This window comes from Nelumbo lutea, chromosome 4, assembly GCF_056320005.1.
Source record: "Nelumbo lutea isolate HS-2025 chromosome 4, American lotus-T2T, whole genome shotgun sequence".
NCBI classification, from domain to species: domain Eukaryota; kingdom Viridiplantae; phylum Streptophyta; class Magnoliopsida; order Proteales; family Nelumbonaceae; genus Nelumbo; species Nelumbo lutea.
In genome coordinates this window covers 67,182,029-67,207,276 of record NC_142687.1, presented here as the reverse complement: position 1 = coordinate 67,207,276, position 25,248 = coordinate 67,182,029, and the positions used below count along the sequence as shown (strand labels likewise).

Below are 25,248 nucleotides of genomic sequence, written 5' to 3'. Positions count from 1 at the left end.
CTTTAACAGCAATTTCTCAGAAGTGCCTACTTTGTAATAAAATGAGAATGCCATATGTCTGAATGGTGGGGACTGTAGCCTGGTAGTGGGTTGTGGATTTAATAGGAATTATTCGAAAACTGCCACGTGTCTAACTTTTAAAAATTTGAGAAGGCCACTTAAATAAATGATGATAATGGGTCGTGGGCTTTAACAACTTCTCAGAAAATACTATGCATCTAAATTTCTAAAAAATTAAGAAAAACACGTGTTTGAATAGTGGAGTTATAGCCTGTTAATATATACAGATAGATTAGATAGATAAGCTGATGCAAATGCATGGCCGTCGGGTCAAAAGTCGCTACAAAATACAGATGGACTGGGTCATATGGGCTTGGGCTTGGTCCTCTCAATTTTTAAGCTTATATTAACCAACGTAACGACAACGTCCAACGCATTGGGAATAATTTTCATACGAGAGTGAGGGAATCCATTAATCGTACTCATCAAGCCAGATCATGTGGCCAATAATAAGCACAAAGAGAAGTGGAGCCACTTCACACTTAACCAACCATTGTTATTAGTCTATTTCCACCGATACCAAAACCCCCTCCCCCTCAAGGCCTGAACTATTCTATTAACTATTATTATGAAAGCTTTGCTCAACGTAAGAAGATGCTACAACCGTAGTACCTCTACTACTACACCCCTTTCTCACTCCACCTCAAGCCCTTTCACATCTTCCTCCCACCAAACTTGTTCCTTTTCTCCTACCCATCTCAATACTCTCCTCAATTCCACGGCTCAGACCAAAAGCTTTCGACATGCAACCCAAATCCATGCCCAAATCATCACAAACAACTACTCTTCCCTCACCTTTCTCTTCAATAACCTCATCAAATTGTATGCTATTTCCGGCCATATCAATCAAAGTGTCCTTGTATTCTCCAACATCCACCATGACACCAAGAACATTGTCACTTGGACCTCTCTTATCGCGCAGCTTTCTCATGCCCATAAACCCTTTGAGTCCTTGGCCCTTTTCAACCAAATGGGGAGCTCTGGCACCCGCCCAAACCACTTCACCTTCTCCGCCATCCTTTCCGCTTGCGCCGATACCACCATCATTGTTCATGGTCAGCAAATACACTCACTGATTCATAAACACGGCTTTGGAACCGATGTGTTTGTGGGTAGTGCCATGATTGATATGTACGCAAAATGCTCCAATATGGACTCAGCGGAGAAGGTATTTGATGAAATGCCCGAGAGAAACCTCGTTTCCTGGAACGCAATGATCGTGGGGTTCTCACATAACAAGATTTTTTATCGAGCGATAGACGTCTTCAAGGAGGTTCTCAGGGACAAATTAGTCAGTCCCGATCAAGTGAGCTTCTCGAGCGTATTGAGCGCGTGTGCAAATGTCGGCAGTTTGGACTTTGGGAGACAGGTTCACGGGGTGGTTGTTAAGCATGGGTTGATGCATTTTGCTTATGTGAAGAACTCGCTTGTGGATATGTATAATAAATGTGGATGCTTCCAAGATTCTATCCAGTTGTTCGGCTCCATACCAGATAGAGATGTTGTTACGTGGAATGTAATGGCCATGGGCTGCGTGCAGAACGACAGATTTGAAGAAGCTTGCAATTATTTTTGGGTCATGAGGAGGGAAGGGATATCGCCTGACGAGGCATCGTTCTCAACAGCCCTCCATGCATCCGCTAATCTTGCGGCATTGGATCAAGGAACTTTGATCCATGATCAGATAATCAAAACTGGATATATGAAAAATACATGTGTTGGAAGTTCTTTGATCACTATGTATGCTAAATGCGGGAGTTTGATTGATGCACATCGGGTGTTTGAAGAGATTGAGGATCGGAATGTGGTATGCTGGACAGCCATGATCGCAGCCTGCCAACAACATGGCTGTGGAGGCTCAGTGATTGAATTGTTTGAGGAGATGCTTGCAGAGGGAATTAAACTTGATTACATTACTTTTGTCTGTGTTCTCTCAGCTTGTAGCCACACTGGGCGCGTTGAAGAAGGTTTTGGCTACTTCGAATCCATGGGTAGAGTTCATGGGATGAAACCTGGTCCTGAACACTATGCTTGCATGGTTGATATGCTCGGTCGATCTGGTCGGTTGGACGAAGCCAAGAGGTTCATCGAATCAATGCCAATTAGGCCAGACCCATCAGTTTGGGGAGCTTTGCTCGGAGCATGTAGGAATTATGGGTATCTTGACATGGGAAAAGAAGTTGCAGAGAAGCTTTTTGAGATGGAACCAAATAACCCCGGGAATTACGTGCTCCTTTCCAACATTTATACGCATTATGGGAAGCTGGAAGAGGCCAAGGAGATAAGGAGATTAATGAGAATTAATGGGGCGAGAAAGGAGCCTGGCTGTAGCTGGATTGATATTAAGAACACAACTCATGTGTTCACTGTACACGATAAATCACACTCTCGGACGGATGAAATCTATGAGATGCTGAGCAAAATGATAGAGTCGGTGAAGAAGAAAGGATATGTGGCTGAAACCCAGTTTGCAGTTAACGACGTTGAAAGTTACAAGGAGCAGAGCTTGTGGTATCACAGTGAGAAACTAGCTCTTGCTTTTGGATTACTCAGTCTTCCTGCAGGCGCCTCAATTAGAATTAAAAAGAACTTGAGAACTTGCGGAGATTGTCATACAGTAATGAAGTTGGCGTCGGAGATTTTTGAGAGAGAGATTGTGGTTAGGGATATAAATCGGTTTCACCGGTTTGTAAGTGGTTCATGTTCTTGTGGGGACTATTGGTGAATTGGGTTTCACATGAACCAAACTAGTATCATATCATTTGAAAGATTTTGCTTGTCCCATTCTTACATTAAGTTAATAAGTTGAATAAGTTGTTCACCAAACTCGAACTAAACCCTAGCAAGTAGCAACGATATCTCCTTGAATGCATACACCATACAAGTGAAGTGATTGATCTAAAAATGGTCAAATAATAACAACCATAACACAGCCATGAAGACCAAGTGTTGCTAATCAGAACTCGTCTGTCAGAGTACAAAACACAGAACCACTGTCAATAAGGCAATAACCTTCTGTTAGAAGAGAGGGAAAGAAGAGAAGCAGGATAAGAAGATGAAGATTACCATCAGAATTGGATGGTCGAAATACTCATAAAGGTCCCCTGTTCGTTATAAGTGGGAAATTACGCTAGAAGGGAGTCCTGGGACTTGGGGCTTAGGAAAAAAAATCCAAGTGCAGCTACAAACTCATTGGGGTACAGTGTGTTGAGTCTCATTTAGGGGCTACAGCCTGTAGGCATGGAATGATAATAGAGCATAGTCTACTGGATAACACAAAACCAAGGGCAATACAGATCATTAAAAAACCAGAAATTTCATTTTTCTTTTAATAGTTCCCCTGGTTTATGTTCCTAATACTAATGTTTTATGATTTTTAACTCAAAAAATCTCAACCAAACATAAAGTGTATGTTTGGCATAACAGTGCTGCTGATGTATGGGTTGAAAATAGTTTTTTCTGAGAAAATGGTGTATTTTTTTATGTTTAGAATCGTTGCTGCCAGGTAGGATGTTTCCTGGAAGAATAATTTTTTCTGTTTGGTACCGATGTTTCAGGAAACGTTTTCAGTATTGTTACCCATTATCCAATGCCACATCACTGCTACCTCACATCCCTGTTGGCAGCAATGAGCTGCAGCGTTAACCATGGTACACATTACTATATTGGCACCTCTACAAATCCTTTTGTTAGAACTTGGGTTTTACCAAATCTGCACCGTAAAATCTATGATGCCAAGGGCATGATACCGGAAAGGCATTGACCAATCAAAGCCCCATGAATTTTGATGAAAATCCACCAGATTGGTTATCACTATGATGATGCCAGTTGATTGGTTACAAGTTTTTCTGTTATCATGTCTTTCAGCATCATAGTTGAACCCATAACTTATAGGCATCAGTTTACCAACGCTAAACAAGTTTCTTAAAAATGTTTGATGCATCAGCAAAATATATGGAGAATACTTTCTTCCATCTTGCAACATATGAATTATGAAGGATTAAACCAAATATCAATTATTGGAACCTTTCAAAAATCCAATACAGTGATAATGAGGATTTATAATTTTCCCCATTGTAGTAGTGCATTGGTATCTTGTCTTGCTACACAAAATTGAAGTCTTGTGTATGTGTATGACATTAAATATTCATCATCTTTTGATTGTACCCTCCCTTAAGCCACACAACTACAAACTTAAAATATATAAAAATAAATAATAGATTCAGAGGTAAATATCCATACAAGCATAAACAGAAAGTTTACTGTAGTGTTCTGTATTCCAGTTTTATTAATTTCTGCTTCTCCTAGAAAAAGTGCCTATACTACAGAAAAATAAGAACCCACTGGGTTTGCACCTAATTGCTATCAAATGGTGCTTGCTACTTTTAACTTTTGGCAGACATGTTACAAGTGTAAATGCAGAAGTCAATGTCACCGAGCATTCCGCTCTTCCCTTGCATCAAGAGCACTCACTTCCTCATTTGATAAGATATCAATAACAGGTTCATACAATTCCCATTCCTTCCTTTTCCTGATTCATGAGAGACAAAAATAGGTTTGAAGTGTCAGTTCCGGGTTGTAGATTGCTTAGATAATGTGACAGTTATAACTTTAAAAGCAGAACGAGAAATGAAAGTAGGTAGAATTAGTGAGTGCAAGGGGGAGGGGGGCAGTGAGAGAAGCAGTAATTAAGAAAATCAAGGATACAAATAAAAGAGGCACATATAGAAGCAGTTGAATCATAGATAGATGGTTTTCAGTTTTGACTAGTTATATATATTGAGAAGAGAAGGCCAAAGTGAAAAGAAAAAATAAATAAATAAACTGGGAAAAAATGACTTCTGAAGTGTAGGGAGAAAACAGAGACATATTGATGAAGTATGATCTTTTCTGTTGCTTCTTATAATATTGGAAATCATAACTATACCTTTCTCTGATTATTTCATACTTCATCATGCTAAAAACCAAGGACATAACATGTATTCATGTCTTTTCAATAGTTTGGCTGGATTATAATCAGTTTTTAGCCAATAGTTTTAAACCCAGAAGGTAAGATTGTTAAAACCGAAGTCCATGGACCATAGGGCCCATCTAGCATCCACCCAACAATCTAAGTCCCACACAACCTTAAGTCACTCAAACCCTAGAAAGAGTGCAAGCAGAAGATCCTGAAATCGCACCAAATCTCCACTCTGGTGGAATCACCAATGGCCATAGGGCCAAAATACACCATAATGTTCTCTTCTCTGCTCTCTCTCTCTCTCTCTCTCTCTCTCTCTCTCTCTGAAAGAACCATCAGCTCCCAAGGGTTCTGGTTCCCTAAGGTGTACCCATAAAGTTGAGCTTAATGATTCCCTGAGGAGCGGTCCACACTTATATCACATGCTGCCTGCTTATGATAATGTCAAATAAGGAGTCCTTGAACTTGGGATGGAAAGATAAATAAATAATCTACCGGACCATTGTAATGGAAAATTGGATCTATGATGTCTTTGACAATTAATTGTTTGTAGGTACCACGCTATTACTTCAAGCTTTTAATGTAGTTCATGTACTTTGCTCTATATGTCTGTATATGATCATCAAATTCAAAATTTTGAAGTTTTTTATTTCTTAGTGTTGCATGGACAGAGCGTGGAATCAGAATACATTTCTAGGAGTCCAACTCAGTAAACTCAAAAAGTAGCAATTGCAGACACATCTCACATAAATATTTTATTTTATATCATTAAACATCATGATTATATTCTTAACCCATATAATTATATAGGCATAATCCACATAACAAGTTAAATAGCTAACTTACATTTTACAACTGACATGTTAAACTCACATCCTTTGCCTATTTTCTCTGTGGCCACACTAGTTGTTTTTTTTTTCATTCTTTTCCTAATTTCGATGTTAATTGGGCAAAGAAATCCAATAAACAATAGGTAATAAGTTATGTAAATTGGGAAACTACAAATACTAAAATCTGGGATGGTTTAAACAGTTGGACCATTGTTACATATAGGCATTTAAAGTAAGCATATGTAATTTTGAAGAGTCAGTCAATACAGTGGGTGTTTTGGTAAATCCACCTGACTCACACTGTTGCTGAATCCAACACATATTTGAAGAGTTAGAGACAAGTCAATTCATGAAGACATCAACTCAGAAGTGATCTCCAAGGGTGGGGTGCCCTTGTAACATTTCCACTCCAAGATCTGGCCTCTGAGGGTATGGACTCAGTAGCAGAGCAAGTCTGTAATGCTGTTGGTTAATGCAATTTGCTTTATCTATTTGCATCGTGTAGACTATTCTCCAAAATTTGGAGCTTTTCATTCTACAATTATGGGGTGCATCCCCACTTCATGATCTGGTAACTGAGGTATCTCAAACATCAAAGTTACTAAAATTCAGAAATCTGAAGTATCATCCCAAGTCAATATGTCATGAATCATAAGATCAATGTCACTTCTGCATGTGGAGTAAATACACTTTCGCACATGTTATGGATTTATGGTTTGTAAGATCTATATAGTCCCATGTGTGATGTTATTTTTAAGAACTGCAATCATATAGATGTATAGTATGGACTATGGATGATGAGAAACTGGTAAAGCATGTAATACAGCATTTTAGAAACTAACCCAGAGGCTGAACCGTTTTTGCCTCCGGGTCACAGGTAAAAGGTTCAACCATATGGGTTGGACAGGTGAGACCGTGACACATCATCAATAATATATACATAAATATATGTATATATGTATAAATATATTAGATAGAATAAATAATATATAATCACATTCTACATGTAATATATGTATTATTTTATGTCTAAGTTACATTTTTTGTTCAGTTTTTAATTTTTATAAATAAAAAAAACTAAAATTGGGATTTGAGGCAAAAAAAATGGCATTATTGGCAAAAATAGCAGGGCAAGTCACCTTCAGCACCTTAGAACGTGTAGATCTCAAAAAGTTGCCCCAGGTTAATAAAAAGGAAAGAAGATCACCCCAATTGGAAAACTGAGCACAAAATTATGCCCTCCAGAAGCTTTGATACATGCAACTTGTAACCCATGACAAGGTTACCAGGTCAAGTGGGTCAACAGATCAACCTCTCAGGTTGGACGGGCTTTGGCCAAGTCAACGGTTTTTGGTCCAATGGTGGGTTTAAGAAAAACTGGACCCGGAAATAGGGCCAGGTGACAGTTTGACTATCCGGGTCAACAGCAGGTTGAAAACGTTGGTGAAATATATTTGACCCTCATATGAGAAAAGAAGAAAGCTTTCTGGTTCATATCTTGACGTATTTGTAACAAAAGAAGTATCTGAACACAATTATCACAAAAATAAAAGAAAAAGAAGTATCTAGACATTACAGCTAGATCATGAACAGTGCACCAAACTGATTTTCCCTGACTCAAACAATAACATCAAATGAAACTTCTAAAATTGACATCAATCTTACCGAAGGACACTTGATTTTCCACCAAATAGCTTCACCAAGTCCAAGACAGTGCCACCTGCTTTGCTGCAAGTATATAAAAGAAAAACCATAAATGAGCATGTCTTCTCAAAAGAAAAAAAAAAAAAAAGAGATGTCAAGCATTGACACACATTTCTAACAAAATGCACCTCGAAGAAGAGGTCAGACTCATGCTTTGATCCTCAGAACAATTAGAAGTAATACCAAACAAACGAGATTGTTACATAGCATACCTAGTTGTGACATGTTCTGCTCCACGGCGACCTTTCTTGCTTATTCTGCTTTCCCTTGCAGAGGCAACACTCTGAATTGCAATCTAAAACATAGAAGTTCTCTTTTTAGAATATAGCAACCAAAAATATTAGTCATACATTATCACAAAATTATGCAAGACATAATATCAAATAATTGGATTCAATAAGTCCATTCCAAAAGAAAAGTAAAAAATCTAACCTCATAAAGTTGCTCCCTGATAGCAACTGCAATTGCAGGCTGCAAAGTAGGAGTTAACAAGTTAAGCCAGTTCTAGGTAATGAAAAATATTCGAAAGAAACTCAAGTAAAAGAGGAGAACCAATCAAAAAAAAAAAAAAGTAAAAGAGAAAGAAGGAAGCAAACAACATAAGTTAATCCCAAACCGAACCCTTCTATTTTGACCAACCACTTTAGATGAGCCAGCCAGAGGCCCATTAAAATTACTAGGCCCATTTCCTTCAAAAAATCACCTTTTCAATTGATCATCAGGTTCCTCACAAATTACACTTTTGCCCTTATCTTATGTGACCCTTCAACTCATCCCTAACCTCTTGACCATTCGCTTCCATTCCCACATGTTCACCTCCTCTATTTCCCTATGACGACCTATCCTCACTTGGAGGTTTCCTTTTCTCTTTGTTAGAGAACAAAAACCTATTCAGGGACTTACCTAACAACTTAAGCTTTTAGGTTGAATGGTTCCTTGGGATGGTATCAATAATCAAAGCTTGTTTAACCAAGTCAGCAACTATTCAATCCTTCTCGCTGCCATTACAATTAATCAAATTTTAGCACAAGGTATGGGTGGGCATGGCCCGTCCACACTTTAAGCCCAACTGGCTTTCATGTGAGGGATGTTGTATAATCTATTATATATACTAAGGTGGGATGGACCTTTGTTTTAGGCAACGTAGCCTTCTCTTCCCATAGGAAAAGGTATCCACACATGAAATCATTTTTTCCATGCGGAAATAGCATTCCCTATGCCAAAACCGACAAAATCAAAACCTCTGTTCAAAAGGAGTCGTGGTTCACCTGTCTCGTTCCCCGATTGCATTCAAGGCATCTACATTCGTAATGGCGTCGATCCCCTGTTCAAGCCCTTCGCCAGTTACCATTTCTTCGATGGTGACGGCATGGTTCATGTTGTTAGCATCCACAACGGCTTGGCTAGCTACGCTTGCCACTTCACTGAGACGGAGTGTTTCGTTCAGGAATGAGCCCTTGACCGCCCTGTCTTTCCGAAGGCCATTGGTGAGCTTCACGGCCACTCTGGAATTGCTCGGCTCCTCTTCTATGACAGGGTACCTGTCCTCTTCCCCAATTGCATTCAAGGCAACTGACCGTCTTGGATGCTAACAGCATGAACCATGTTCATGTCGTCACTATCAAAGAAATGGTGATCAGCAACAGACTCGAATAGGGCATTGGCGCACGGCCTCTAATGGTGTGCTTGATGGCCCCTGAAAGAAACAGTTGTTGAATGGGTTGGTCACCATCCCTACCAGCACCGTTGCCTGGTTAATAATCTTGCTGTCAACCCCGACATCGCCGTTCGGAGGCACCAACTACGATGTCTGTAGACTGTAAATCGGCTAGTGGAAGGGCCAAGCGCACTAGCCAGGCATTGAATCTCCGAATTACTCACACACACGCAGACGATTACTCTTCTTTATTCCCGTAGTTCCCTAAACAAAATCATAGGGTGCCACAACGGTTCATACAGAACCCATCTACAACAACATCTTTGGCCGTGAAGACCACGTTGATCGCGTTCTTCTGGTCTCCTTTGGCAGCCAAAGCAACGATGTGAGAGGTCTTGAGAGACTTCCCGAGAGAGCATTCCTCGTCCAAGATTTGCCTCCCTAAGATGAGTTTGCTAGAACCCACTTTCAATAGATCGCCACCACGACGGGACAAAGGGAGTAGCACGAAGTTGAGGGGCGTTCAGAGATTGAAGAAAGTCGACAAGTATGGAGCGCTGGACTGGGGAGAGCTTGTCGTACCAGCTAATGTTAACCGTGAAATTGCCTTTCAGAAGAACGTTGTTGTGATACTTGAGAACCAGCAACTACTGTTGAACAAGAGCCAGCATCCTCAAGGTGGCGGTGGAGGGGTTTACGAAGGAGGAGAGCAGGTGAAGATTATTAACTTGGTGACAGTGCTGGCAGGGACGGCAACCAACCCATTCAACAGCGATTTCTTTCAGGGGCCACCGAGCGAGCCATTAGAGGCCTAACGTCTTTCAGAAGAACACCATAACAAGCTGCCAAATTTTGTCTCAGATGATGATCTACTCCTAGCTCGCTTAGGCACCTAAAACCTAATCTTCGGTATCAAGCACTGGAGTAGGTAGTAGTATCATACGAGTAAATGCCAAACAAAGTAAGAGGCCCACAACTCAGGTTAGTCTACCTATTGGTCGATCGATGTGGACTTTTGTCCCTTCATCAACGAGATTATGTGGTAAATATGTCACCAAAGTTGGTGTTGACTCAATGCCCCATCCAGTATCACTCTCCCATGCTCAGCATGGGTTACTTCGCTAGTAATAACCTATTCAGGGACCTCATAACAGCTTAAGCTTTTAAGTTGAACAGTTCTTTGAGACTCTTCAACACCCCGACACCCCTTACCCTTCTGAATTCAAAGGGCTAAAAGTGGGATTGACACCTTCTACCATGACCTATAGATCAAATTTCTCTCTAGACTAGAACAAATCCATCCTTGTTGGAATTAATTTTAGCTCTTCTGGTTCAACAAGGATCCTTGTGAATTGTACCTAATACCAGAGCCTATTATGAAAATCCTATCTTTCAATTCTACCACAGGCATCACCAATTGCTCTAAAGGTTTGGGTACTCCATGTGTGTAGTGGGATTCCAAGGACATTAATCTAAACATATGTTTTTTTGATAAACTAATTATACTACAAAAGAAGAAGCAAAACCAAGAAAATCAGCTAAGACTAATGATTTAAGCGTGTTGAAGCTATTATCGTTCCATGCATCATTCCATTGTGACCTTCATTAGCTATCCAGTCAACAACCCTATTACCTTCCCTGTGGATGTGCTTGTATGTGATTCTCGTTCTCAATCTCTCTCATATTCTCTTATATCCCTTGAACATTGATTGGCATTTCCATGGAGCTTTTCACCGAACCTTTGAGAACCTCTATCATTAGCCTCGAGTCTCCCTTTATGATAATTGTATCACTCTCAACTTCTTTGCTTAATTTATTGGCTTCAAGAGGATGGTAGTACTGCCCATTGGGCCTGCTAGGATCTAAATTATTTCCCCACGGGAGTTTCTTGCAATGCAACCAAATGTACATTGTCCATCCAACTTTCTTGATGCATCAAAATTTATTTTAATTTCTTCATGCTTTGGAGGTGTCCATTTAACCTATATGATTCAATGTTCAAAGAACCGGACCAGGCATTGACCCGAAAAAGGGAGAGATTCACAGGTCAGAGGTTCAACCGGGGTTGAACCATACTGGTTTCAGCCCTAGATTAGCAGAGAATAAAGACAAAAGAAAGAGAGAGAAGAGAGAAGGAAGAGAAGGAGGAGAAAACTGGTCCGATCTAGAAAAGAAGACAAATCTCTAGTTGGCTAGGTTGTACTTATATGTTTCTGATTAAGTACATAATGACTCTTAAACATAATAGGCATTACATCACACTTATAATATACTAAAAAGACAACTACCCATGTATAGTCAACTCTAATACTCCCCCTCAAGCTGGTGAGTATGTAACATATAGTCCCAGCTTGTCACAAATGTAATCCACTCTTCCCCAACTCAACCCCTTAGGCTATGTTTTGTTTGAAAGAAAAGGTAGGGAAAGGAAAGGAAAAGTAAAGAAACCTATACAAGGTTTGTAAAGATCTTCATACCTTTCCCTTCCTTTCCCTACTTTTTCCTTCAAACCTGTAGAGAACACTGATGTGGGCCCCACTGCAGTGGTCCCCACTGTGTTCGTAGGACAGCATGTGTAGTTATTTGTCCCAGTTATAGTAGTATCAGTTTGAGTCAGTTTATTAATTCAGTTGTTATTTATTTCAGCTTTTATTTACTTTATTTATTATGTAAGTACTAAGGGCAGATGTGTCCTTTCCATTATGTACTAAACATAACCTATAAATAATAAGAAAGTGGCGGCAGCAGATCAGTAAGAATCTGTCCCTCCTTTCAACCACTTGTGTTCTCCTGTTTCTCTTCTATTCTCTCTCCTTTTCTCTCACTTTTCTTCTGTTTTGTAAACCTAAAACCTATTAGGATTCAAGACTGATTACAGTCTTGATCTTCTACTTGGTATCAGAGCCTATCTAGGGCTTCTCATGTGTGTCTAGTCCAGCTGACCACATGAGGACTAGCTAGGGCTGGAAGCTTTGAAGAAGTATTCGGTGGCTAAATCTTGGAGATTACCAGGAGAGGTTCGCAGCAGTTGAAGACTTGCCGCGGTTTGCAGAGGGTAAGTAATCAGGAAGAAGCAGCGAAGGTTAGGGTTCAGATAACCCTAGAAGACAGTAAACCAAGGTACATAAGTAAGTTTTTTTTTTATTGAGTTTCAGAGACTGCAATCAGTCGAGATAGGTTGGACCTATCTAGAAGTAGGGGTCGAACTGTGTTCAAGTTTGTTTCTAGGGTTTGACTTGCCGAACTGTGTTTAAGTCTGTTTCTAGGGTTTGACTGTTGGGTCGAACCCCTTCCCTCTCGGTGATTAGTTTTTAGGGTTTCATATTGCCCTACGACAAGTCCCACTTGTGCAGACTGCTTGGAGAGTGCGGCTGAGCAATTATTTCAGACCCACAGTTGAAACTCTAATTTTGCTCTCGCAGCAGTGGGCCCCAAAGTAGTGGTTTCAGAAAATAGCATCTCAGATTGGCAGGCTGCCTGGTACTATGCATGCTGGTTGATTTCAGATCAGATTTGAGTTGATTACTTGCCTATATTGTGATAGGCGATTGATTTCATATCAGATTTGGGTTAGTTTCAGATCAGATTTCGGATCAGATCAGATCAGATTTGTGTTGGTTTCGAATCAGTTTTCAGACCTGCTTGTTTGACTCTGTTTTCTGGTATAGTGACTCTAACAGATTGTAGCCACTGAATCTTGATCAAAGATGGAGTTTAAGGGTCAGGAAGAAAGTAATTTTGGAAACCACAGTTATGGTAGTGTATCTGAAACCGGGTTTCAGATTACAACTATGAGATTTGATGGGTCAAATTATTTGGAGTGGGCTCAATCAGCCATGATGGCTATTGGAGGAAGGGGAAAACTGGGTTACCTCTTGGGAGATGTGAAAGAACCTTCCAAGGAGGACCCAACATACACCAAGTGGGTTCAAGAGAACTATTTGGTTATGGTGTGGCTATGTAATTCTATGCAGCCACATATCAACCGAAATTACTTGTGGGCAAAGACAGCCAAAGAGATATGTGATGTTGTGAAAGAAACCTATTCCCAACCCCTTAATTTTGCTAGAGCCTATGAACTGAAGTGTGAGGTGAACAGCCTTAAATAAGGAGAGAAACCAGTTTCTGTCTACTTCTCTACCTTGAAATCTGTGGCATGAGATTGACCATCTAGAGACCCTTGAGTGGGAGAGTCCCAAAGATGCATAGACTCACAAAAAGCAAGTCGAGACGAATAGGGTATTTGAGTTTCTGGCTGGTTTGAATTCAGAATATAACATTGTGCGACAACAGATATTGACAAGAGATAGTGTGACCCTTTCTCAAGCATACTCCACGGTGCATAGTGAAGAAACCAGGAGGAAAGTCATGATGCAGCCTCAGCCCTCTTTCCCAGCCTTGACAGCTATTAAACCTAAGCCAGAGGGTGACTCAGAAAGGGACCGGAAGAAGGAAGATAAATGGGATCTGGTATGTGAACATTGCAAGAAACCCAAGCACACAAAAGATACTTGTTGGAAGCTACATCCTCACTTGGTCCCAGTAAAACTAAGAAATAAGAAGAGTAATGCTCGTGTGGCCGTGAACACTGATTCAGCATCCTCATCAAGCACATCCCTAGAGACTTTAGCTGTTGTTCGGGCTGCCCTCATACAGTTGGAAAAGGAAGTTGGGAGTTCAGCTCAGCCATCTCAGTCACCATCAACTCCTGCCACATCTGCATTTGCACATTCAGGTAATTGAGCCTCAGCTTACCATGCTTCAGCTCTAGGTAATACTGACCACTACTGGGTAATAGATTCAGGTGCATCTGACCATATGACTAGCTTGCCATCTTTGTTCACTTCTTATCACTTGTCCTCTGGCCGAGATAGAGTATCCATTGCTGATGGCTCTCTTGTTCCCATTTCGGGCAAGGGGGACATCAAGCTATCAGATACTTATCTCTTTATCTTCTGTCTTGCATGTTCCTAAGCTTGATATTAACATGCTTTCAGTTAGTAGTATTACCAAACACATGAACTGTTCAGTAACCTTTTTCCCTGACCGATGTGTTTTTCAGGATTTGGAGACGAGGAAGGTGATTGGGACTGGCCGTGAGACGAACGGGATCTATCTGCTTAGAGAGAGTTCTTGTCGGGAGGAGTCAGTGGATAAGAAGTCTTTTGTTTCCCAGTCTGTGAGTTAGGTTATGCTTTGGCATAACCGATTAGGTCATTTGTCTTTTAAGTCTTTGAAGAGTTGTGAGTTTGCCAAACATTGTAGAACCTCTTATTCTTTAAGTAATAAAAAGAGTAATTCCTCTTTTGATATTGTGCATACTGATGTTTGGGGGCCATATCATATCTCTTCTATGGGTGGGTACAGATATTTTCTAATGTTTGTTGATGACCATACCCGTTTTTCTTGGGTCTATCTTATGCGTTTTCGGGATGAGGTTCTTGCTCTGACCCAAAACTTCCATCAGATGGTTCTCACTCAGTTTGGGACCAAAATCAAAGTCCTTAGATCTGATAATGCAAAGGAATACTTTGCTCAATCATTGACCTCCTACCTTCTTAGCCATGGAGTTATTCACCAGAGCACTTGCCCTTATACACCACAGTAGAACGGTGTTGCCGAAAGGAAGAATAGGCATATCTTGGAGGTGGCTAGAAGCATTATGTTTACCTCCAATATACCTAATCGCTTCTAGGGTGATGCTATCCTCACGGCATTTTATCTCATTAATCGAGTTCCTTCCCGGGTTCTTGATATGAGAACCCCCTTTTCCCTTCTATACCCAGACAAGGAGTTGTTCATTGTTCCCCTTAAAACCTTTGGTTGTACCTGTTTCGTTCAGCTTCTCAGGCTTCATCATTCCAAGTTTGAACCTAAGGTCTCCAAATGCATTTTCCTTGGTTATGCCCAAACTCAAAAGGGTTATTGCTGCTATGATCCGGTTTTAGGGAAACGGTTTGTCTCCATGGATGTCACCTTCTTTGAGGAGACACCCTATTATCCTAGGGTTTCTCCTCAGGGGGAGAGCAGTGAGAGTGGGGCTGTTTTGAGTTTCTTTCCTCAGGGGGAGAGCAGTGAGAGTGGAAGTGGGGTTGGTAGAAGTGGGGCTGTTTCTTTACCTATTCCACTGGATAATGAAGGCTATAGTGGTGAGGGTGGTCAGAGGGAGCCGAAGTTGAGAGTCTATCACAGGCGATGCAGGCAGGTTGATCCTAGTCATCGGCAGTCCCGGCCAGCTCCAATTCCTTCCGTAGCTCCAGATCCAGAGCCTACTGAGATACCTCTCACTGTTGCCACTTCCCCTCTTGTGGATGACCTTGATCTCCCTATTGCCATTCGCAAAGGGAAACGACATTGCACCACTTCTACAGCTCAGCATCTCACAGTTCTTATCCTATGATCGTTTGTCTCCATCTTACCGATCCTATCTCACTTCCATTGCCGATGTCCCTATTCCAAGAACAGTGCAAGAAGCCTTATCAGTTCCAAAATGGAAAGATGCAATGCAAGTCGAAATGGATGCCCTGTTGAAGAATAATACTTGGGCACTGGTTGACCCACCAAAAGGAAAAAAACCGGTGGGATGTAGATGGGTGTTCACTGTGAAGCATAACACTGATGGCTATATTGAAAGGTACAAAGCCCGGCTGGTTGCAAAGGGGTTCACTCAGACTTATGGTATAGACTACTTGGAGACCTTTGCCCCAGTAGCCAAGATGACCACCATCCGAATTCTGTTATCCCTTGCAGCAAATCATTCTTGACCCCTGTTTCAGGTGGATGTTAAAAATGCCTTTCTGAATGGAGACTTACAGGAAGAGGTTTACATGCAGTTGCCTCCTGGATTCTATGATATAAAGACAGGTAAGAAGGTTTGCCAACTGAACAAGGCATTGTATGGTTTGAAGCAGTCACCTAGAGCCTAGTTTGATAGGTTCAGATTAGCCCTTGGAAAGTTTGTTTATGTACAAGCCCAGTCAGATCATACACTATTCATCAAGAGGGTGGAGTCCTCTCTGACACTACTTGCAGTATATGTTGATGATATTGTGGTGATAGGAAATGATAGTCATGAGATTGAGTCCCTCAAACAGCTCCTTCATCAAGAGTTTGAGGTGAAAGATCTTGGTGCACTATGGTACTTTTTGGGTATTGAGGTTGCTAGATCCAAGCAGGGGATTTTTATCTCTCAGAGAATATATGTTCTAGATCTGCTGGCGGAAACTGGAAAGTTGGGTGTTAAGCCGGCTGATACACCCATCGAACAAAATCACAAGATTAGTGCATAGGGCGGGGAGCCTCTTGAAGACAAAGTTATGTTCCAACGGTTGGTTGGAAAACTCCTATATCTCTGCCTCACTCGGCCGGATATCAGCTATGCAATTAGTGTTGTTAGCCAGTACATGCACTCTCCTAGAACTTCTCATCTTCTTGCGGCAGAGAGAATATTAGCATACTTGAAGAGATGCCTGGGTAGAGGTATATTGCTCAAGAACAATAATCACATGAGGGTGGAAGTCTATACAAATGTCAATTGGGTTGGGAGTGTTGATGACAGAAGGTCTACCTCTGGATATTGTGCCCTTGTGGGAGGTAACCTTGTCTTTTGGAGGAGTAAGAAGCAGAGTGTTGTTTCCCGCTCCAGTGTTGAAGCGGAATACAGGTCAATTGCTAATGGAGTGGCTGAAATCTTGTGGCTGAGGTCACTACTTGAAGAGTTGGGTATTGACTATGAAAAGCCCTTAATGTTGTATTGTGATAATCAGGCAGCTATTAATATAGCCCATAACCCAATGCAGCATGACAGAACTAAACATATTGATCGACATTTTGTGTGAGAAAGGGTCACATCACAAGAAGTGTGTCTTCCGTACATCACAATCTAATATGCAGCTCACGGATATCCTCACCAAGGTTGTACCAAGGAAGAAGTTAGAGACAGACCTATCCAAGTTGGGAATGATAGATATCTACTCCCAACTTGAGGGGGAGTGTAGAGAACACTGATTTGGGCCCCACTGCAGTGGTCCCCACTGTGTTCGTAGGACAGCATGTGTAGTTATTTGTCCCAGTTATGGTAGTGTCAGTTTGAGTCAGTTTGTTAATTCAGTTGTTATTTATTTCAGCTTTTATTTACTTTATTTATTATGTAAGTACTAAGGGCAGATGTGTCCTTTCCATTATGTACTAAACATAACCTATAAATAATAAGAAAGCGGCGGCGGCAGATCAGTAAGAATCTGTCCCTCCTTTCAACCACACGTGTTCTCCTGTTTCTCTTCTATTCTCTCACTTTTCTTCTGTTCTGTAAACCTAAAACCTATTAGGATTCAAGACTGATTACAATCTTGATCTTCTATTGAACCAAACACAACCTTAGTGAACAAGTCTGGCCACCGGTTTCCTGTGTTTACATATGCAGTACTTATTACTCCACTAAGCACCTTCTCTCTCACAAAGTGACTGTCAACTTCTATGTGCTTTGTTCTCTCATGGAAAACTGGATTAGATGAAATGTGGATTGCAGCTTGGTTGTCATAATAAAGCTTCATGGGGCAATCAATTATACATCCCATCTCTTGTAGAAGGTTCTTCAATCATACTAGTTCACATGTAGTGTGTGTCATGGCTCTATATTCAGCTTCTACAGTACTCCTTGCTACCACTGTCTGCTTCTTACTCTTCCACGTCACCAAATTGCCTCCAAGAAAGGTATAATACACCATAGTGGACTCCTGTCAGATATTGAACCAGCTCAATCAGCATCTGTATATCCCTCTATCTCAAGATTTCCTCCACCCCTGTATAAAAAACCATGACCTAGAGATCCCTTCAAGTAGCAAATAATCCTTAAAACAGCATCCCAATGTGGAACTCAAGGGTTCTACATGAACTAACTCACTACATTGATTGCAAAAGATATATTTGGCCGTCTAATGGTTAGATAATTCAACTTTCTTACCAGCCTCCAGTACCTTCTCATGGAAAACTGGATTAGATGAAATGTGGATTGCAACTTGGTTGTCACAATAAAGCTTCATGGGGCAATGAATTATATATCCCATCTCTTGTAGAAGGTTCTTCAATCATACTAGTTCACATGTGTGTGTCATGGCTCTATATTCAGCTTCTACAGTACTCCTTGCTACCACAGTCTGCTTCTTACTCTTCCACGTCACCAAATTGCCTCCAAGAAAGGTATAATACACCATAGTGGACTCCTGTCAGATATTGAACCAGCTCAATCAGCATCTGTATATCCCTCTATCTCAAGATTTCCTCCACCCCTATATAAAAAACCATGACCTGGAGATCCCTTCAAGTAGCAGATAATCCTTAAAACTGCATCCCAATGTGGAACTCGAGGGTTCTACATGAACTAACTCACTACATTGATTGCAAAAGATATATTTGGACGACTAATGGTTAGATAATTCAACTTTCTTACCAGCCTCCAGTACCTTCCTGGGTCCACAAACTCCTCACCTGCATCACTACTCAACTTGACATTCAATTCCATGGGTGTTTCAGCCAGTGTTTTAAAAGGCACGCCTAGGCGCAGAGGTGGGGCGCTTTCCAAGCTGAGCGCCTCACCCAAGCCAAGGCGCACAAACCTTGAATAGTCACTCATCCCATTGTTTTTCGGTTGCTATCATAAAAACAGGAGATCCACCCCATTTTTTTCAGTTTTTCTTGCATACTTGCAGAATTGCAGGCCTGCTTCTTAGTGAGTTAAAACAATTCGGTTTTTTTTTTGTTATTAAATAGGATATAGTTTATTTATCTCTGTTATTATCAAGTAGAACTAGAATAGTTTATTTATTTTCAAAGATAGATTCACAAATATGAGTATTGATAGTTGCAAATTGTAATTTGTTATTTGCCAATAGGAAAATTTTCCAACCGAGTAAACAGATAGGAAATAAGTCTGACAATACTCAAGAAAGCAATAGGAAAGACCCGTGCTGGAAATATTGTAATTTGCAAAGATCCAAAGAATACAAATTCTGTCACTTGCAAATTTTGTGGCAAAGTGACAAATGGAGGGATCTATAGAGCAAAGGAGCATTTGATTGGTGGAAGAAGAAATGTAAAAGTCTGTCCTAAATGCCCGAAAGAGGTGAAAGAAGAGATATTAGCATACATGCATAGAAAAAAATCAATGAAAGAGGACATAGTTGGAAGTCAAGAGGGCAGAATTCCTGATTTTGATGATTTTGAAAACATAATTGAAGATAAGGATGAGATGGGGGACAAGGTGGAAAGTCTTGGTGTTGGTGGTGGTGATCACATTCCTTCTGCTTCCGGTTCAAAAAGAAGTTCTAAACAGCCCCCCTTAAGAAGGAAAAAGGAGCCTTTGGATAAATTTTTTCCTACTCCAAGCCCAGAAGAAATTGTGAATTTGAGAAGAGAACAGTAAAAGATGAGGCAAACCACTATTAGTGATGCGTATAATAAAGAAGGGAGAGAGCAAGTATGCATACGCATTGCTAGATGGTTTTATCAAGCTGGTATTCCCTTAAATATCGTACGCTTGAGAAGTTTTGAAGCAATGGTAGAGGCAATAGGGCAATTTGGTCCAGGATTAAAAATCCCAAGTTACTATGAGTTGCAAGTTCCTTTCTTGAAGGAGGTTGATTATACAAAAACATTGCTTCAGCACCATATGGAGTCTTGGGAAAAATGGGGCTGCTCTTGTAGAGAAACTGATGTGGGCCCCACAGCTGTGGGGCCACTCTGTCCGTAGGGTAGAATGTACCTAGTCTATTTGTTATGTTTTTTCTGTTATTCTAGTTGTTATTTACTTTTCAGTTTTATATTGTTAAGTGTTATGATGTAAACACCAAGCGCAGATGTGTCCTTTCCTGTAACTAGCATAACATATAAATATTAAGTTGAAGTGGCGGCGGCAGATGAGTTAGAATCTGTCCCTCCTTTCAGCAACTTGTGTTCTCTTGCTTCTCTTCTATTCTCTCATTTTCTCTCATCTTCTCTTCTATTTTACAAACCTAAAACCTTTTAGGATTCAAGACTGATTACAGTCTTGATTTTCTACATGGTATCAGAGCCTATCTAGGGCTTCTCATGTGTATCTAGTCCAGCCAACCACATGAGAACTAGCTAGGGCTGGAAGTCTTGAAGAAGTTTTTCGGCAGTTGAATCTTGGAGATTACCAGGAGAGGTTCGCAGCAGTTGAAGACTTGCCGCAGCCTGCAGAGAGTTGGTAATCAGGAAGAGGCAGTGAAGGTTAGGGTTCAGGTAACCCTAGAAGACAGTACACCGAAGGCAGGTAATCAGTAAGTAAGTTTGTTTCTTTACTGATTTTTAGCGATTGCAATCAGCCGAGATAGGTTGGACCTATCTAGAAAGAGGGGCCGAACTGTGTTCAAGTTTGCTCTAGGGTTTGGCTTGCCGAACTGTGATTAAGTTTGTGTCTAGGGTTTGATTGTTGGGCCGAACCCTCCTCTTCAAAGGGGATTAGTTTTTAGGGTTTCACAGTGCCCTACGACAAGTCCCACTGGTGCGGACTGCTTGGAGAGTGCAGCTGAGCACTTTAGTGATTTCAGATCCTCAAACCTATAGTTGAAACCCTATTTTTGCTCTCACAATAGTGGGCCCCACAGTAGTGATTTCAGAGAACAGCATCTCAGATTGATAGGCGATTGATTTCAGATCAGTTTTGTGTTGGTATTCCTGATCAGATCAGACCAGTTTCAGATCACATCGGTTTTGTGTTGGTATTTCTAATCGGATCAGATCAGTTTCGAATCAGCTTTCAGACTTACTTCCTTGACTCTGTTGGAAAAGTAACTGTCTTTTCATATCATATCAGTTTCGGATCAGCTTTCAGCTTTCAGATCAATTCTTTTCTTGTAAGTCATTTACTTTTCTAAGAAAAGATAGGTTGAAGTGATCTTGCGGCAAGCCCTAGTGCTGGACTGAACCTTGTGATCTACCTAGAGCTGTCCTCAGGTCTATTGTTGGCATTGATCAGATTCTAGGGTTTCACATTAACCCTACTGCAAGTCTATCTATACAGTACTGATTAGATTATGCAACTGAATTGATCACTTTAAGGACTGATTAAAACCCTAATTCTGCAAAGGGGTTAGAGCTCTACGGACAGCCACTGTTGTGTTTGTTTGTTGGTTTCATATCAGAGTTATCCCAGTTGTGCACATACACTGTGAATACAAATCAGGCCTATACTGTTTTTGGTTGTGATTGGTAGTCCAAGTGCTGTTTTAAGACTTGACCGAGATGGAGTTTAAAAATCAGGCAGAAGGCAGCTTTGGGAGCATCAGTTATGGTAGTGTTTCTGAGATGGGTTGTCAGCTTACAACCGTAAATTCAGGTACTCTAGCTTCAGCCTACCATGCCTCAGCTCCAGGTACTACTGAACCTTGTTGGGTAATAGATTCAGGTGCATCCGACCACATGACTAGCTTGCCTTCATTGTTTACCTCTTACCATTTGTCATCTGGTAGGGATAGAGTATCTATTGCTGATGGCTCCCTGGTTCCTATTTCTGGGAAGGGAGACATTAAGTTATCAGATACGATCTCCTTGTCTTCTGTCTTACATGTTCCTAAGCTTGATACTAAACTCCTTTCAGTCAGTAGTATTACCAAACACATGAACTGCTCAGTAACTTTCTTCCCTGACCGGTGTGTTTTTCAGGACCTGGAGACGAAAAAGGTGATTGGGACTGGCCGTGAGACGAATGGGATCTATCTGCTCGGGTAGAGTTCTCGTCGGGAAGAGTCAGTGGGTAAGAGGTCACTTGTTTCCCAGAGTGTGAGTTCGGTTATGCTTTGGCATAACCGATTGGGTCATTTGTCTTTTCGATCCTTAAAGAGTTTGTTTCCTACTTTGTTTGAGTCTGTTGAGTTGTCCCAATTGCAATGTGAAAGCTGTGAGTTTGCTAAACATTGTAGAAACTCTTATTCATTGAGTAATAAAAGGAGTAATCGTCCTTTTGATCTCGTGCACACGGATGTTTGGGGGCCATATCACATTCCTTCTATGGGTGGGTACAGATATTTTTTGTTATTTGTTGATAACCATACCCAGTTTTCTTGGGTTTATCTTATGCGTTCACGAGATGAGGTTCCCGCCCTGACCCAAAACTTTCACCAAATGATCCTAACCCAGTTTGATGCCAAGATTAAAGTTCTTAGATCTGATAATGCAAAGGAGTACTTTGCTAAGTCATTGGCATCTTACCTTCTTACTCATGGGGTTATCCATCAGAGCTCTTGCCCTCATACACCTCAGCAGAATGGGGTTGCAGAAAGGAAGAATAGGCACATCTTGGAGGTGGCTAGAAGCCTTACGTTTACCTCAAATGTCCCTATTCGCTTCTGGGGTGATGCTATCCTCACGGCAGTCTATCTTATTAACGGGATTCCTTCCCGGTTTCTTGATTTGCGATCTCCTTTTTCCCTTCTATACCCACATGAGGAGTTGTTTTCTATTCCCCTTAAGACTTTCGGTTGTACCTGCTTTGTTCAGCTTCTCAGACCCCATCACTCCAAGTTTGAACCCAAGGCCTCCAAATGCATTTTCCTTGGTTATGCACGAACTCAAAAGGGGTATTGCTGCTATGATCCTGTCTCAGGGAGGAGGTTTGTCTGCATGGATGTCACTTTCTTTGAGGAGACACCCTATTATCCTCGGGTTTCTCCTCAGGGGGAGAGCAGTGAGAGTAGGGGTTTAGGTCCATGTCTTCAGGGGGAGAGCAGTGAGAGTGGGGTAGTTCCTTTACCTATTCCATCGGGTGATGGGAGCTGCAATGGTGAGGGTGGCCAGAGGGATCAGGAGTTGAGGGGGAGCTGCAATGGTGAGGGTGGTCAGAGGGATCAGGAGTTGAGGGTCTATCACAGGCGGTGCAGGCAGGTTGATCCCGACCATCAGTAGTCCAGGCCAGCTCCATTCTCATCTGCGGCTCCAAGTCCAGGCATTATAGTGCCAGGACCCACAGAGACTTCTTCTATTGCTGCCATTTCACCTCCTACAGATGACGTTGATCTTCCGATTGCAGTCCGTAAAGGGAAACGACATTGTACCACATTTACAGCCCACTGTATTTCCCATTTTTTATCCTATGAGCGCCTATCACCTACCTACAGGTCCTACCTTAGCTCCATTTCCAATGTCCCTATTCCAAGAACAGTGCAAGAGGCTCTATCAGTCCCGGAGTGGAGAGGTGCAATGCAAGTTGAAATGGATGCCCTGTTGAAAAATAATACCTGGGAGCTAGTTGACTTACCCAAAGGAAAGAAACCAGTTGGATGCAGATGGGTATTTACTGTAAAGCACAATGCAGATGGTTCCATTGAGAGGTACAAAGCTCGGCTAGTTGCAAAAGGGTTCACTCAGACTTATGGTATAGATTACTTGGAGACGTTTGCCCCGGTAGCCAAGATGACCACCATTTGGGTTTTATTATCTCTTGCAGCAAGCCACACTTGGCCCTTGTACCAAATGGATGTTAAAAATGCCTTCCTAAATGGGGACTTGCAGGAAGAGGTTTACATGCAGTTGCCTCCTGGATACTATGATACAGAGACAGGTAAGAAGGTCTGCCGGCTCAATAAGGCATTGTATGGTTTGAAGCAGTCACCTAGAGCTTGATTCGATAGATTCAGACTAGCTCTTGGGAAGTTCGGTTATGTACAGGCCCAGTCAGATCATACACTGTTCATCAAGAGGGTGGAGTCTTCACTGACACTACTTGCAGTATATGTTGATGATATTGTGGTGACAGGAAATGACAGCCATGAGATTGAGTCCCTCAAACAGCTCCTTCATCAAGAGTTTGAGGTGAAAGATCTGGGTCCACTACGGTATTTTTTGGGTATTGAGGTTGCTAGATCTAAACAGGGGATCTTTGTCTCACAGAGGAAATATGTTTTAGATCTGTTGGCTGAAATTGGAAAGCTGGGTGTCAAACCTGCAGATACACCCATTGAACAGAACCACAGGATTAGTGCAGAGAGTGGAGAGCTGCTTGAAGACAAAGTTATGTTCCAGCGATTAGTAGGAAAGCTCCTATATCTGTGTCTCACTCGGCCAAATATCAGTTATGCAGTTAGTGTTGTCAGTCAGTACATGCATTCTCCTAGAACCACACACCTTCTAGCAGCAGAAAGAATACTAGCATACTTGAAGAGATGCCCGGGTAGAGGTATATTGTTCAAGAACAGTAACCACATGAAGGTGTAGGTCTATACGGATGCCGATTGGGCTGGGAGTTTTGATGACAGACGGTCTACCTCAGGATATTGTGCCCTTGTGGGAGGAAACCTTGTCTCCTGGAGAAGTAAGAAGCAGAGTGTTGTCTCCCGGTCGAGTGTTGAAGCAGAATACAGGTCCATGGCCAACGGAGTGGCTGAAATCCTATGGCTAAGATCTCTACTTAAGGAATTGGGTATTGAGTATGAGAAGCCTCTGATGCTGTATTGTGATAATCAAGCAGCTATTAATATAGCACATAATCTAGTGCAGCATGACAGAACCAAACACATCGAAGTTGACCGGCATTTTGTACGAGAGAGGGTCTCATCTCAAGAAGTATGCCTCCCTTACATCACTTCCAGTATGCAACTAGCAGATATCCTCACTAAAGCCGTATCAAGAAAGAAGCTAGAAGCGGATCTATCCAAGTTGGGAATGATAAACATTTACTCCCAACTTGAGGGGGAGTGTAGAGAAACTGATGTGGGCCCCACAGCTGTGAGGCCACTCTGTCCATAGGGTAGAATGTACCTAGTCTATTTGTTATGTTTTTCTGTTATTCTAGTTGTTATTTACTTTTCAGTTTTATATTGTTAAGTGTTATGATGTACACACCAAGGGCAGATGTGTCCTTTCCTGTAACTAGCATAACATATAAATATTAAGTTGAAGTGGCGGCCGCAGATGAGTTAGAATCTGTCCCTCCTTTCAGCAACTTGTGTTCTCTTGCTTCTCTTCTATTCTCTCCTTTTCTCTCATCTTCTTTTCTGTTTTACAAACCTAAAACCTTTTAGGAT

General features: G+C 41.4%; 1 protein-coding gene and 2 pseudogenes across 2 annotated transcripts in view; 1 reads left to right on the top strand and 2 right to left on the bottom strand.

Annotated features, from left to right (window-relative positions):
• The first annotated feature begins 468 nt into the window (after positions 1–468).
• LOC148860944 (pentatricopeptide repeat-containing protein At2g03880, mitochondrial pseudogene) lies at positions 469–2,886 on the top strand (annotated as a pseudogene). Its single transcript, XR_016112579.1, has one exon. The product of XR_016112579.1 is annotated as a pentatricopeptide repeat-containing protein At2g03880, mitochondrial pseudogene (transcript).
• Positions 2,887–4,254: 1,368 nt separating this feature from the next.
• BSH (transcription regulatory protein SNF5, putative (BSH)) overlaps positions 4,255–25,248 on the bottom strand; it is a 58,771-nt gene continuing 37,777 nt past the window's right edge. The window contains exons 7-10 of the mRNA XM_088986667.1: positions 7,987–8,025; positions 7,767–7,849; positions 7,516–7,578; positions 4,255–4,591 (exon numbers count right to left, since the gene is read on the bottom strand). Coding sequence (XP_088842793.1) covers positions 4,492–4,591; positions 7,516–7,578; positions 7,767–7,849; positions 7,987–8,025 — 285 coding nt within the window. The 3' untranslated portion in view covers positions 4,255–4,491. The remainder of the gene's footprint in view (positions 4,592–7,515; positions 7,579–7,766; positions 7,850–7,986; positions 8,026–25,248) is intronic.
• Positions 9,114–18,731, bottom strand: LOC148860943 (protein EXORDIUM-like 2 pseudogene; annotated as a pseudogene).